This window comes from Oncorhynchus masou, chromosome 25, assembly GCF_036934945.1.
Source record: "Oncorhynchus masou masou isolate Uvic2021 chromosome 25, UVic_Omas_1.1, whole genome shotgun sequence".
Lineage (NCBI taxonomy): Eukaryota > Metazoa > Chordata > Actinopteri > Salmoniformes > Salmonidae > Oncorhynchus > Oncorhynchus masou.
In genome coordinates this window covers 31,226,102-31,240,231 of record NC_088236.1, presented here as the reverse complement: position 1 = coordinate 31,240,231, position 14,130 = coordinate 31,226,102, and the positions used below count along the sequence as shown (strand labels likewise).

The 14,130-nt window shown below is 46.7% G+C and overlaps 1 protein-coding gene across 1 annotated transcript in view; it reads right to left on the bottom strand.

The window, feature by feature from the left end:
* Nucleotides 1-14,130, bottom strand: part of LOC135514110 (AP2-associated protein kinase 1-like) — a 58,332-nt gene that overhangs the window by 20,227 nt on the left and 23,975 nt on the right. Inside the window, 9 exon segments of the mRNA XM_064937327.1 lie at nucleotides 8,477-8,572; nucleotides 9,007-9,102; nucleotides 9,214-9,401; nucleotides 9,686-9,795; nucleotides 9,798-9,878; nucleotides 11,735-11,907; nucleotides 12,312-12,466; nucleotides 12,558-12,637; nucleotides 13,200-13,303. Of these exon segments, the coding sequence (XP_064793399.1) occupies nucleotides 8,477-8,572; nucleotides 9,007-9,102; nucleotides 9,214-9,401; nucleotides 9,686-9,795; nucleotides 9,798-9,878; nucleotides 11,735-11,907; nucleotides 12,312-12,466; nucleotides 12,558-12,637; nucleotides 13,200-13,303 (1,083 nt within the window).

The window sequence follows — 14,130 nt, the reverse complement described above, 5'->3', positions numbered from 1 at the left end:
AAAAACATCCTGTGGCGGACTGCAATAGCATTGAATAGTCCCCGCGATATGCAACTGTTCAGGGAAGTCAGGAACCAATACACGCAGTCAGTCAGGAAAGCTAAGGCCAGCTTCTTCAGGCAGAAATTTGCATCCTGTAGCTCCAACTCCAAAAAGTTCTGGGACACTGTGAAGTCCATGGAGAACAAGAGCACCTCCTCCCAGCTGCCCACTGCACTGAGGCTAGGTAACACGGTCACCTCCAATAAATCCATGATCATTGAAAACGTCAACAAGCATTTCTCAACGGCTGGCCATGCCTTCCACCTGGCTACTCCAACCTCGGCCAACAGATCCGCCCCCCCGCAGTTACTCGCCCAAACCTCTCCAGGTTCTCCTTTACCCAAATCCAGATAGCAGATGTTCTGAAAGAGCTGCAAAACCTGGACCCGTACAAATCAGCTGGGCTTGACAATCTGGACCCTCTATTTCTGAAACTATCCGCCGCCATTGTCGCAACCCCTATTACCAGCCTGTTCAACCTCTCTTTCATAACATCTGAGATCCCCAAGGATTGGAAAGCTGCTGCAGTCATCCCCCTCTTCAAAGGGGGAGACACCCTGAACCCAAACTGTTACAGACCTATATCCATCCTGCAACTGCCTATCTAAGGTCTTCGAAAGCCAAGTCAACAAACAGGTCACCGACCATCTCGAATCACACCGTACCTTCTCCGCTGTGCAATCTGGTTTCCGAGCCGGTTACTGGTGCACCTCAGCCACGCTCAAGGTACTAAACGATATCATAACGGCCATCGATAAAAGACAGTACTGTGCAGCCGTCTTCATCGACCTTGCCAAGGCTTTCGACTCTGTCAATCACCATATTCTTATCGGCAGACTCAGTAGCCTCGGTTTTTCTGATGACTGCCTTGCCTGGTTCACCAACTACTTTGCAGACAGAGTTCAGTGTGTCAAATCAGAGGGCATGCTGTCCGGTCCTCTAGCAGTCTCTATGGGGGTGCCACAGGGTTCAATTCTCGGGCCGACTCTTTTCTCTGTATATATCAATGATGTTGCTCTTGCTGCGGGCGATTCCCTGATCCACCTCTACGCAGACGACACCATTCTATATACTTCCGGCCCGTCCTTGGACACTGTGCTATCTAACCTACAAACGAGCTTCAATGCCATACAACACTCCTTCCGTGGCCTCCTACTGCTCTTAAACGCTAGTAAAACCAAATGCATGCTTTTCAACCGTTTGCTGCCTGCACCCTGACTCGTATCACCACCCTGGATGGTTCCGACCTTGAATATGTGGACATCTATAAGTACATAGGTGTCTGGCTGGACTGTAAACTCTCCTTCCAGACTCATATCAAACATCTCCAATCGAAAATCATATCTAGAGTCGGCTTTCTATTCCGCAACAAAGCCTCCTTCACTCACGCCGCCAAACTTACCCTAGTAAAACTGACTATCCTACTGATCCTCGACGACGTCATCTACAAAATAGCTTCCAACACTCTACTCAGCAAACTGGATGCAGTTTATCACAGTGCCATCCGTTTTGTCACTAAAGCACCTTATACCACCCACCACTGCGACCTGTATGCTCTAGTCGGCTGGCCCTCGCTACATATTCGTCGCCAGACCCACTGGTTCCAGGTCATCTATAAGTCCATGCTAGGTAAAGCTCCGCCTTATCTCAGTTCACTGGTCACGATGGCAACACCCAACCATAGCATGCGCTCCAGCAGGTGTATCTCACTGATCATCCCTAAAGCCAACACCTCATTTGGCCGCCTTTCGTTCCAGTTCTCTGCTGCCTGTGACTGGAACGAATTGCAAAAATCGCTGAAGTTGGAGACTTTTATCTCCCTCACCAACTTCAAACATCTGAGCAGCTAACCGATCGCTGCAGCTGTACATAGTCTATTCGTAAATAGCCCACCCAATTTACCTACCTCATCCCCATTCTGTTTTTATTTATTTACTTTTCTGCTCTTTTGCACACCATTATCTCTACCTGTACATGACCATCTGATCATTTATCACTCCAGTGTTAATCTGCAAAATTGTAATTATTTGCCTACCTCTTCATGCCTTTTGCACACAATGTATATCGACTTTTTTTTCCAACTGTGTTATTGACTTGTTTATTGTTTACTCAATGTGTAACTCTGTGTTGTCTGTTCACACTGCTATGCTTCATCTTGGCCAGGTCGCAGTTGCAAATGAGAACTTTTTCTCAACTAGCCTACCTGGTTCAATAAAGGTGAAAAAAAAGTTCAAACAGGTGCCATTAATACATGTAACGAGTGGAGGACAGAGGAGCCTCTTAAAGAATCAGTTACAGGTCTGTGAGAGCCAGAAATCTTGCTTGTTTGTAGGTGACCAAATACTTATTTTCCACCATAATTTGCAAATAGATTCATTAAAAACCCTACAATGTGATTTTCTGGAATTTTCTTTCCTTATTTTGTCTGTCATAGTTGAAGTGTACCTATGATGAAAATTACAGGCCTCTCATCTTTTTAAGTGGGAGAACATGCACAATTGGTGGCTGACTAAATACTTTTTTTGCCCCACTGTATTTCAAGGCTTACTTTCAAACTATCAAATAAGACATTTTTGTAACATACACATGGTTAGCAGATGTTAATGCGAGTGAGGCGAAATGCCTGTGCTTCTAGTTCCGACTATGCAGTAATATCTAACAAGTAATCTAACCTAACAATTTCACAACAACTACCTCATACACAAGTGTAAAGGAATGAATAAGAAAATGTACATAAAAATATATGAATGAGCGATGGCCGAACGGCATAGGCAAGATGCAGTAGATGGTATAGAGTACAGTATATACATATGAGATGAGTAATGTAGGGTATATAAAATGGCATTGTTTAAAGTGGCTAGTGATGAGTGATTTATTACATCAATGTCATTATTAAAGTGGCTAGAGATGAGTCAATATGTTGGCAGCAGCCACTCAACGTTAGTGATGGCTGTTTAACTGTCTGATAGAAGCTGTTTTTCAGTCTCTCGGTCCCAGATTTGATGCACCTGTACTGACCCCTCCTTCTGGATGATAGCGGGGTGAACAGGCAGTGGCTCGGGTGGATGTTGTCCTTGATGATCTTTTTGGCCTTCCTGTGACATCGGGTGGTGTCGGTGTCCTGGAGGGCAGGTAGTTTGCCCCCGATGATGCATTGTGCAGACCTCACTACCCTCTGGAGAGCCTTACGGTTGTGGGCGGAGCAGTTGCCGTACCAGGCGGTGATACAGCCCGTCAGGATGCTCTCGATTGTGCATCTGTAAAAGTTTGAGTGTTTTTGGTGACAAGCCGAATTTCTTCAGCCTCCTGAGGTTGAAGAGGCGCTGATGCGCCTTTTTCACCACGCTGTCTGTGTGGGAAGACCATTTCAGTTTGTCCGTGATGAGTACGCCAAGGAACTTAAAACTTTCCACCTTCTCCACTACTGTCCCGTTAATGTGGATATGGGGCTGGTCCCTCTGCTTTTTCCTGAAGTCCACAATCATCTCCTTTGTATTGCTGACATTGAGTATGAGGTTATTTTCCTGACACCACACTCTGAGGGCCCTCACCACCTCCTTGTAGGCCGTCTCGTTGTTGTTAATAATCAAGAATACCACTGTAGTGTCGTCTGCAAACTTGATGATTGTGTTGGAGGGGTGGATGGCCACGCAGTCATGGGTGAACAGGGAGTAGGATAGGGCTGAGAACGCACCCTTGTGGTGCCCCAGTGTTGAGGATCAGCGGGTTGGAGATGTTACCTACCCTCACCACCTGGGGGTGACCCGTCAGGAAGTCCAGGACCCAGTCTCTCAAAGCACTTCATGATGACGGAAGTGAGTGCTACGGGGCGATAGTCATTTAGCTCAGGTTTCTTGGGAACAGGAACAATAGTGGCCCTCTTGAAGCATGTGGGAACAACAGATTGGGATAAGAATTTATTGAAAATGTCCATAAACCAGCCAGCTGATCTGCGCATGCTCCGAGGATGCGGCTGGGGATGCCGTCTGGGCTGGCAGCCTTGCGAGGGTTAACACGTTTAAACTCACGTTGGCTGCAGTGAAGGAGAGCCCACAGGTTTTGGTAGCGGGCCGTGTCAGTGGTACTGTGATGTCCTCAAAGTGAGCAAAGAAGTCGTTTAGTTTATCGTGGTCCGCGACGGGGCTGGTTTTCCTTTTGTAGTCCGTGATTGACTGTAGACCCTGCCACATACCTCACGTGTCTGAGCCGTTGAATTGCCACTCTACTTTGTCTCTATACTGATGCTTAGCTTGTTTGATTGCCTTGCGGAAGGAATAGCTACACTGTTTGTATTCGGTTATGTTTCCGGTCACCTTGCCCTGATTAAAAGCAGTGGTTCGAGCTTTCAGTTTTGCGCGAATGTTGCCATCAATCCACGGTTTCTGGTTGGGGAATGTTTTAATAGACGCTGTGGGTACAACATCACCAATGCACTTGCTAATAAACTCGCTCACCAAATCAGCGTATTCATCAATGTTATTATCCAACGCTATGCGGAACATATCCCAGTCCACTTGATCGAAGCAATCTTGAAGCGTGGAATCCGAGTGTTCGGACCAGCGTTGAACAGACCTGAGCATGGGCGCTTCCTGTTTTAGTTTCTGTCAATAGGCTGGGAGCAACAAAGAGTAGTGGACAGATTTTTCAAAAGAAGGGCGGGGGAGGGCTTTATATGCATTGTGAAAGTTAGAATAACAATGATCCAGGGTTTTGCCAGCCCGGGTCGTGCATTCGATATGCTGATAACATTTAGGGAGCCTTGTTTTCAGATTAGCCTTGTTAAAATCCCCAGCTACAATAAATGCAGCCTCAGGATGTGTGGTTTCCAGTTTACATAGAGTCAAATTAAGTTATTTCAGGGCTGTCTGTCTGATTGGGGCGAGATATACATGACTGAGTATGATCGAAGAGAATTCTCTTGGTAGATAATGCGGTCGGCATTTGATTGTAAGGAATTCTAGGTCAGGTGAACAAAAGGACTGGAGTTCCTGTATGTTGTTATAATCACACCACGTCCCGTTAATCATAAGGCATACACTCCCGCCCTTCTTCTTACCAGAGAGATATTTGTTTCTGTTGGCGCGATGTGTGAGGAAGCCGGGTGGCTGTACCGACTCTGATGACGTATGTTTCCGTGAAACAAAGAACGTTACAATCTCCGCTGTCTCTCTGGAAGGCAACCCTTGCTCGGATTTCGTCTACCTTGTTGAGACTGGACACTGGCGAGTCGTATGCTTGGGAGCGGTGCGCAATATGCCCGTCTACGGAGCCTGACCAGAAGACCGCTCTGTCTGCCCCTTCTGCGGCGCCGTTGTTTTGGGTCGCCGGCTGGGATCCGATCCATTGTCCTGGATGGTGGACCAAACAGAGGAACCACTTTGAGAAAGTCGTATTCCTGGTTGTAATGTTGGTGAGTTGACATTGCTCTTATATCCAATAGTTCCTCCCGACTGTATGTAATAACACCTAATATTTTCTGGGGTAACAATTTAAGAAATATCACATAAAAAACAAAATAATGCATATAAGAGAGGCGGCCATCTCGGTCGGTGCCGAAAGTAAACCAATCTTTGCTTGACATCATGGGAAAATCAAAAGAAATCAGCCAAGATCTGAGAAAATATTGTCGACCTCCAAAAGGTCTGGTTCATCCTTGGGAGCAATTTACAAATGCCGAAGGTACCACGTTCATCTGTACAAACAATAGTACGCAAGTATAAACACCATGGGACCACGCAAGCATCATTACCGCTGAGGAAGGAGACACATTCTATCTCCTAGAGATTAACTACTGTGGTGCAAAAAATTCCCAGAACAACAGCAAAAGACCTTGTGAAGATGCTGGAGGAAACAGGTACAAAAGTATCTATATCCACAGTAAAACGAGTCCTATATCGACATAACCTGAAAGACTGCTCAGCAAGGAAGAAGCCACTGCTCCAAAACCGCCATAAAAAAGCCAGACTACGGTTTGCAACTGCAGGACAAAGACCGTACTTTTTGGAGAAATGTCCTCTTGTCTGATGAAACAAAAATAAAACTGTTTGGCCATAATGACCATCGTTATGTTTGGAGGAAAAAGGGGGAGGCTGGCAAGCCCGAAGAACAACATCCCAACCTTGAAACACAGGGGTGGCAGCATCATGTTGTGGGGGTGCTTTGCTGCAGGAGGGCTGGTGAACTTCACAAAATAGATGGCATCATGAGCCAGGAAAATTGTGTGGATATATTGAAGCAACATCTCAAGACATCAGTCAGGAAGTTAAAGCTTGGTCGCAAATGGGTCTTCCAAATGGACAATGACCCCAAGCATACTTCCAAAGTTGTGGCAAAATGGCTTAAGGATAACAAAGTCAAGGTATTGGAGTGGCCATCACAAAGCCCTGACCTCAAACCTACAGAAAATGTGTGGGCAAAACTGAAAAAACATGTTTGTAGGCCTCCTTGCTCGCACCTGACTCAGTTACACCAGCTCTGTCAGGAGGAATGGGCCAAAATTCACCCAACTTATTGTGGGAAGCTTGTGGAAGGCTACACAAAACATTTGACCCAAGTTAAACAATTTAAAAGGCAATGCTACGAAATACTAATTGTAATTGAGTGTATGTAAACGTCTGACCCACTGGGAATGTGATGAAAGAAATAAAAGCTGAAATAAATCTAGTATTATTCTGACATTTCACATTCTTAAAATAAAGTGGTGATCCTAACTGACCTAAAACATAGAATTTTTACTAAGATTAAATGTCAGGAATTGTGAAAAACGGAGTTTAAATGTATTTGGCTAAGATGTATGGAAACTTCCAACTTCAACTGTACGTCATCTGTGCACTAAAATATCAAATGGAGGATGCTTTTCATCATGGTTTATTTTAATTCCAGCCAGGTAGGCATTACTCCTGTTGTAAATATAAGCAATGTGCCTAATATTAGGAAAGTTGAGGAAAAAATACAGTAGGCCTAGCCTATAGAAAGCTGATGGGATCCAGGTCTTATTATTAGAGGCCATCACTCTGCTTTCTCCCGCAATTTCATAGCCCATAGAAATGTTGCGCAAAATTAGCTCATGGGCTCTCATGAAATGTTTGATTAGATTTTCAAATACATTTTCATTGATGTCAGAGTGATTAGAGGGACACTAGAGTGCTGAGTACCAGACAGTTAGCATGTTTAGTAGGCTACTAATGACCATCAGCCTCATTTCCGTGACTAAACGGTCACATGGAATTTGACTGCCGCCATGACTCGTGACCGCCGGTGTGGCGGTAATACGCTCACCGCAACAGCCCTATCTGTGACCAACAGATGCATATCTGTATTCTCAGTCATGTGAAATCCATAGATTAGGGCCTAATTAATTAGTTATATGAATTGTAACTCAGTATATCTTTGAAATTGTTGCATGTTGTGTTTATATATTTTTGTTCGGTGTAGCTGTATGGCTCTGGTGTACTGCTCTTGCGGCACCATATAACAGCAGCATGCACTGACCTGTAAGGAAACGGGTTCACTTTCCAATAGCTTTCTCACATTTCATATGAGAATTGAATAACTAGACTAGACAGTATGGCCATCCCTTCTGAAAGGGCTTTACATCTGGCCTGTAGCTATATGAATTCCTGTAGACACTGTGCAGTGCTTTCCCAACAGCAGGGGTGCAGTTCCTGTTGTGGGCTCTACCAGTGCTGTGTGCCAGTAAATCCTCAGTGTTCTCACTCTGTTTGTGCCCTGTGTAGAAGACTGTGTGTGTGGGGAGAGGACAGAAAAGATTAACCACACCCAGATTATGTAACAGCCGCAGGCAGCCTTTTAACTCCTCAGTCCCCACTAACTGACAACACTGGCAACCACTGACTGTCATTGGAGCGATTATGTGGGCCATACAGGGAATACAGCCTAGCCCGGGCTAAGACAAACTGAAGACAGAGTATTGCCCCAGAGCCATTTTGAAAAGCAATCAACTACCAACTGAAATAAGAGCTCAGACGTGATGCTGAACTTTCCCAATGTTCTCAGTGACAGAGACATTCTCAAGCAGGCACCTCCAGAGGAACAGCAATCTGATTAACAAAGGAGAATGTGTCCTTCAGGTAACCAGGCAACAGTAGTCAGAGGCACGGGTCCACAAGTGTGAGGTGATCCAGCTAAGGTCTCTAGTCATAGGAACTGAAAGGGAATCAATGACACTAACAGGACAGGGACAATAGGACTAATAAGCATGTCACCCCAGACTCATGTTATAAACAATGGCTTTAAACATTAGATATAGGACAAATACAATCCACCAACATGAGGGTCTCCGGAACATCTATGTGCAGGAATTGAAACACACTGGATGGAGGATTAATGGTAAAGTATGGATCCTGGCAGGACTGAGAAGTGGAACCTTCTAACACATTCCACAACAATGTTGCATGCTGGGAAAGGGTGTTACCTGTGGTGTCAGAGAGGGAGAGGGCGTTAAAGGGGTCCGGGACACTCAACATCGCTGAGCCTGCATCCAAACCCAGGATGTCAGCAGTTCTCTCAGCTTAACATTACACAGGGAGAACGAGAGAAAGGAGGAGAGAAAGCAGGAGAATAGGGAGAGGAAGGATGTTGGAGAAGACGGGATGGTCAGGTTATGACAGTTACTGATCTAATAGAAAGTCAACAACATGTAAGAGGACAACAGCACTGAGGAGAACAAATTACACAACAGTAATTGGGTTTGGGTTGGGCTCAGAAAATTGTCTCATAGTAAGGTTGGAGAGGTTCACTTAACAGCTCAGACCGATACATCTCTATGAAAGAATTCTACAGAGCTGGAGAAACATCTGCCTTCAAAATAAAGATTTACAGAGAAGAAGCCGGCAGATAAAATCACAAGGACCCCACATGGGAAATATGTAGAGATGAGGGAGAGGGATAATGATGTCTGTATGACACAGGGAGAGAGAGGAAGGTGAACACGTGGGGTCTTACCTGGGAAAGCCGTGCATGTGGCCCCAGCAGCAGAGACAGGCTGCAGCCCTGAGATGAGGTTCTCTGTGGAGAGGCTGGCCCTCTCCCCTGTCGTAGCTGTCATAAAGACAAACACAATTAGAAAACAACATCACCTCTGATAATTTACCTATCTACCATCTATCCATTGCGCTTGTAGATGTCTATACACAGACTTTGTGGTCTTACTCTCGGCCAGCTTGGCAAAGTCCTTGTTGAGCAGCTCCTCTGCAGAGAGCTTGGAGAAGTTGTCATCACCAAAAGGGTTCCAGCTGCCAGTGGGTACAGAGGGGGCTGTCTGGGCACCGCCCTCCCCTGGCTGGTACACACTCTGCTGGGAGGAGCAGGGGGAGCCAGAGGGGGTGGTGCTTGCTGACCTACAACACACACAGGAAAACACAAAAAGGTTGCAGTGGAAACCATCCATCTCATTTATCTCAAGTACAAACAAGTATGTGCCAAATATAAAACATGCATACAAATATGGGTGATTAAAAAGAGTTATTTGTAAATTGAAAGGACTGTTTATTCCTGTGTTGAACTATAAAAGGGAGTGTTTAAAGGGTTCTCTGAATGAATGCCTGTGTGTTTGTTTGTTCTCTCTCTCTAATGAATGGACAGTTGATTCCTCAGTTCATTGAGATGGGTTAATTCAGCTCACTTGGACTTGTTGAGGCTGGCCTCGGCTGCAGCCGCCTGCAGTAGCTGGGTTGACTTGCTGATTGGGACCCCAAACACAGCACTGTGGGTGACGTCACTCAGGATGCGTCTGTGACTGCCTCGGGGGGCATCTTTGGGGAGGAGGGGGGTGTCAGGGTGCCAACCTTGTGGAGCCCACGTCCAGGAGCCAGATGCTGGGAGGAGAGAGCGGGTTTAATATGGAGATAAGAAAAATATCACACCAAATATCAATATCAGTGAGAGAAGGAAGAAAATTACAGGCTGATTCAAGTTGATTAGCTATTCTATTGGTTAGTGAAAAGACATGGTTAATTAGTGGAAAAATACCAAAGGATGGTTTTCAGGATGTTATTGATTCATATTGGATTTAGAACAATACATTCTAAAGGAGACAGAACTGAGTGTTGACAGGTTCCAGTGACAGACGTTTCATAACAACTTTAAACATTATAACTACAGTGAAAGGAAAAGCAGCTAGACAGCTTCTGAATCATATTTGATCACTATGCAAAGCATGAAATGGCTGTCTTCAGTGTAAGATGATTAGCTAGATTCTAAGGCCCCAGACAGAGAGTCAGGGCCTGTTAGCCCTCCCTGTCCTACAGACCAGCAGGCTGCCAGAGGGGACGGGCCTGTTATCCCTCCCTGTCCTACAGACCAGCAGGCTGCCAGAGGAGAGGGGCCTGTTAGCCCTCCCTGTCCCACAAGGCAGCAGGCTGTCAGAGGAGAGGGGCCTGTTAGTCCCCCTGTCCCACAAGGCAGCAGGCTGCCAGAGGGGACGGGCCTGTTATCCCTCCCTGTCCCACAAGGCATCAGGCTGCCAGAGGGGACGGGCCTGTTATATCTCCCTGTCCTACAGACCAGCAGGCTGCCAGAGGGGACGGGCCTGTTATCCCTCCCTGTCCTACAGACCAGCAGGCTGCCAGAGGAGAGGGGCCTGTTAGCCCTCCCTGTCCCACAAGGCAGCAGGCTGCCAGAGGAGAGGAGTCATTTACATTTTACATTTAAGGGGCCTGTTAATTCCCTCCCTGTCCCACAAGGCAGCAGGCTGCCAGAGGGGACGGGCCTGTTATCCCTCCCTGTCCCACAAGGCATCAGGCTGCCAGAGGGGACGGGCCTGTTATCCCTCCCTGTCCTACAGACCAGCAGGCTGCCAGAGGGGACGGGCCTGTTATCCCTCCCTGTCCTACAGACCAGCAGGCTGCCAGAGGAGAGGGGCCTGTTAGCCCTCCCTGTCCCACAAGGCAGCAGGCTGCCAGAGGAGAGGGGCCTGTTAGCCCTCCCTGTCCCACAAGGCAGCAGGCTGCCAGAGGAGAGGGGCCTGTTAGCCCTCCCTGTCCTACAGACCAGCAGGCTGCCAGAGGGGAGGGGCCTGTTATCCCTCCCTGTCACACAAGGCAGCAGGCTGCCAGAGGGGAAGGGCCTGTTAGCCCTTCCTGTCCCACAAGGCATCAGGCTGCCAGAGGGAAGGGGTCTGTCAGCCCTCCCTGTCCCACAAGCCAACAGGCTGCCAGAGGGGAGGGGGGTTACTGTGGGCTCAGTGTCAGTCAAGTGCAGGTCCTGTGGCTGCAAGCTGAGGGGGTGCTGCTGATTGGGGGGAGGTCTGCCGCAGGGCCAGCTGGCTGCTTTTGCAGGGGAGCAACTGCAGCCACAGGATTAGCTTTGGGCTACACAGCCACAGAGCCCTGGAGGATCGGCATGGGAGGCATAGTATTCTGTTCCCTGTGTTCTTCATGAAAGTTGACATTTTTGCAGTTGGATTTTTGTTAAACATGACATGTCAGTGTATTTTAATGAACAGATCAGATGGGAGTTCCTGGAAAGTCAATAAAGTTATTCAGTTGGATTCAATTTCATTCAAAACCACAAGGTCATTCAGAGGTCCTGCTAAAAGTGCCCTCCATAGAAATATCATAAGTTAGAAGGCAATAAACGGATACATAAAAAACAAATGACATAATATTTTTGGCAAATGGTAAAAAGATACTCTGATATGTTAAGAAGCCCAAACACAAGGTAATATACCCACCTGGTTGGTCTGCTGCTGTGGGCTGAAGAAGGCTGCAGCCTGCTGCTTCATGAAGAGACCCTGCTGATGCTGGGGCGTGGCCATGGGCTGCGAAGGGGCGGTCTGAGCCAGTGGGGGTGTGGCCTGCTGGACTAATTGGACAGCAACTGCAGGCTGGGCGGTGCCTAAAACACCTGTAGTACAGGGGAAAAGATGCTTGTCTTGTAAGGGTGACATAACAATTGACTAAAACAGACAAGCTTGCAGCTACTATCTGTCTCTATACAAGCAGATAGACAGAGGGGCTCAGAGAGACTACAGGGGCTCCAATGGCTCATTAATAGACTATTAAAGCCTTGTCCGGACGGACAAATTGAACCACTGGGATCACAAGGCCATGTTATGTCAGCCAAACACTTGGAACAGTTCAATACATCAAGCTCAATACAGGATGTCTATCTTGGTGAGTGTTTTGTTACAGGATAAGAGACTTCCTCTGCTAGCAGGCCACACCTCTCTGCTCACCACATCATCAGGTCCTTGTGGTTCAAGCTTTAACTGAGAAACAAAGCAGGTACAGAGGGTAGTTAATGCGTACCTATGGGCTGGGCCCCTCCTGCAGCCATGTTGGGTCTCTTGCGTGGGGTGAGGGCCGGCTGGATGGGCAGTATGCCTATGGACTGGGCCCCTCCAGCTTTGGGGCGTGAACGGGGCGTGATGGACGTCTCCATTGTGGGGACAGGGTCTGAGAGCCTGGGAGAGGAAGGGCAGGCCAGATTATCCTTTGCCGGAGCTTTACATCTGTAACTATAAAAAAGCCCAGTTTCTCATGCCCCTCACTTACCTGGCTTTGGATTGACTCTTTTTGGCCACAGCGTCGCTGGCTCTGATTGGTTCAGGGAGTTTTGTAGGAATAGGAGAGTTCTGTGAAGGTGAGAAGAGTTTCAGTAGTATGCTTATATATGCTACTCAATTTTAATCAATCAGCTTCACTCCGATTTCTAGTGTAATGGTTTTCCTTTATCATTATAACTTCTGCATGACATGACTGCAGCAATGTCATGATCAGTTAAAGATTCCATGAATCGGCCTTGAATGTCCACTGGGAATGACGTCTGAAATGTGCTGTGTCAGATGATTTGAGTGCTGACATTGCTCCTTCAATGCAAAGCAAAGGGGCCTGGGGGATGGAGGGCAGCCAACTGGCAACAACCACAAAGCTCCTTGTTCCCCCATCCTCTGGCATTTTTCACTAGACTTATGTTGCTTTCCAAAAATATTAGACATGAATAAAACTTTAGTAAAATGTAGAATCTTATTACATTTGAAATTAATTAACATTACATCTGGCATTTTGGAGGGCAAGGTAACAATTCAAATAATGTTAAGTTCCTCTACATTTTCGCTCTGAATTATTTGGTTGTAACCTTCGTCTCCGGGGAGATTTTCTAGTCCTGTTGTCGTTACTGAGGGTGAGGTGACTTACATGTACGTTCCGGATGGGGCATTCTATCCCGGCCAGCCTGAAGGAGAAGTGGGACACTTGGTAGATATCTGGTCTCAGCTCTGGGTCAGGCTCCAGCATGTATCCTGATGAATGGAAGAAAACATGGTTGGTAATTATGATACTGACACAGTGCATTCGAAAAGTATTCAGACCCTTTGACTTTTTCCACATTTGATTACGTTACAGCCTTGATTAATTGCTTAAATAACCCCCCCAAATATACTCACAATAACCAATAATGACAAATCAAAAACAGATTTAGAGAAATGTGCACATTTAAATATAAAAACAGAAATAGTTTATTTACATTAGTTTTCAGACCCTTTGCTATGTGACGCGAAATTGAGCTTAGGTGCATCTTGTTTCCATTGATCATCCTTAAGATATTTCTACAACGTGATTGGAGACCACATGTAGTAACTTCAATTGATTCGACATGGTTTGGAAAGGCACACACCTGTCAAAATAAAGGTCCCACAGTTGTCAGTGCATGTCAAAGCAAAAACCAAGCCATGAGTTCCGAGACAGGATTGTATCGAGGCACAGACCTGGGGAAGGGTACCAAAACATTTCTGCAGCATTGAAGCTCCCCAAGAACACAGTGGCCTCCATCATCCTTAAATTGAAGATGTTTGGAACCACCAAGACTCTTCCTAGAGCTGGCCGCACGGCCAATCTCAGCAATCGGAGGAGAAGGGCCTTGGTCAGGAAGGTGACCAAGAACCCAATGGTCACTGACAGAGCTCCAGAGTTCCTCCGTGGAGATGGGATGACCTTCCAGAAGGACAACCATCGCTGCAGCACTCCACCAATCAAGCCTTTTATGGTAGAGTGGCCAGACAGAAGCCGCCACTCAGTACAAGGCACATTACAGCCCGCTTAAAGTTTGCCAAAAGGCAGCTAAAGGACT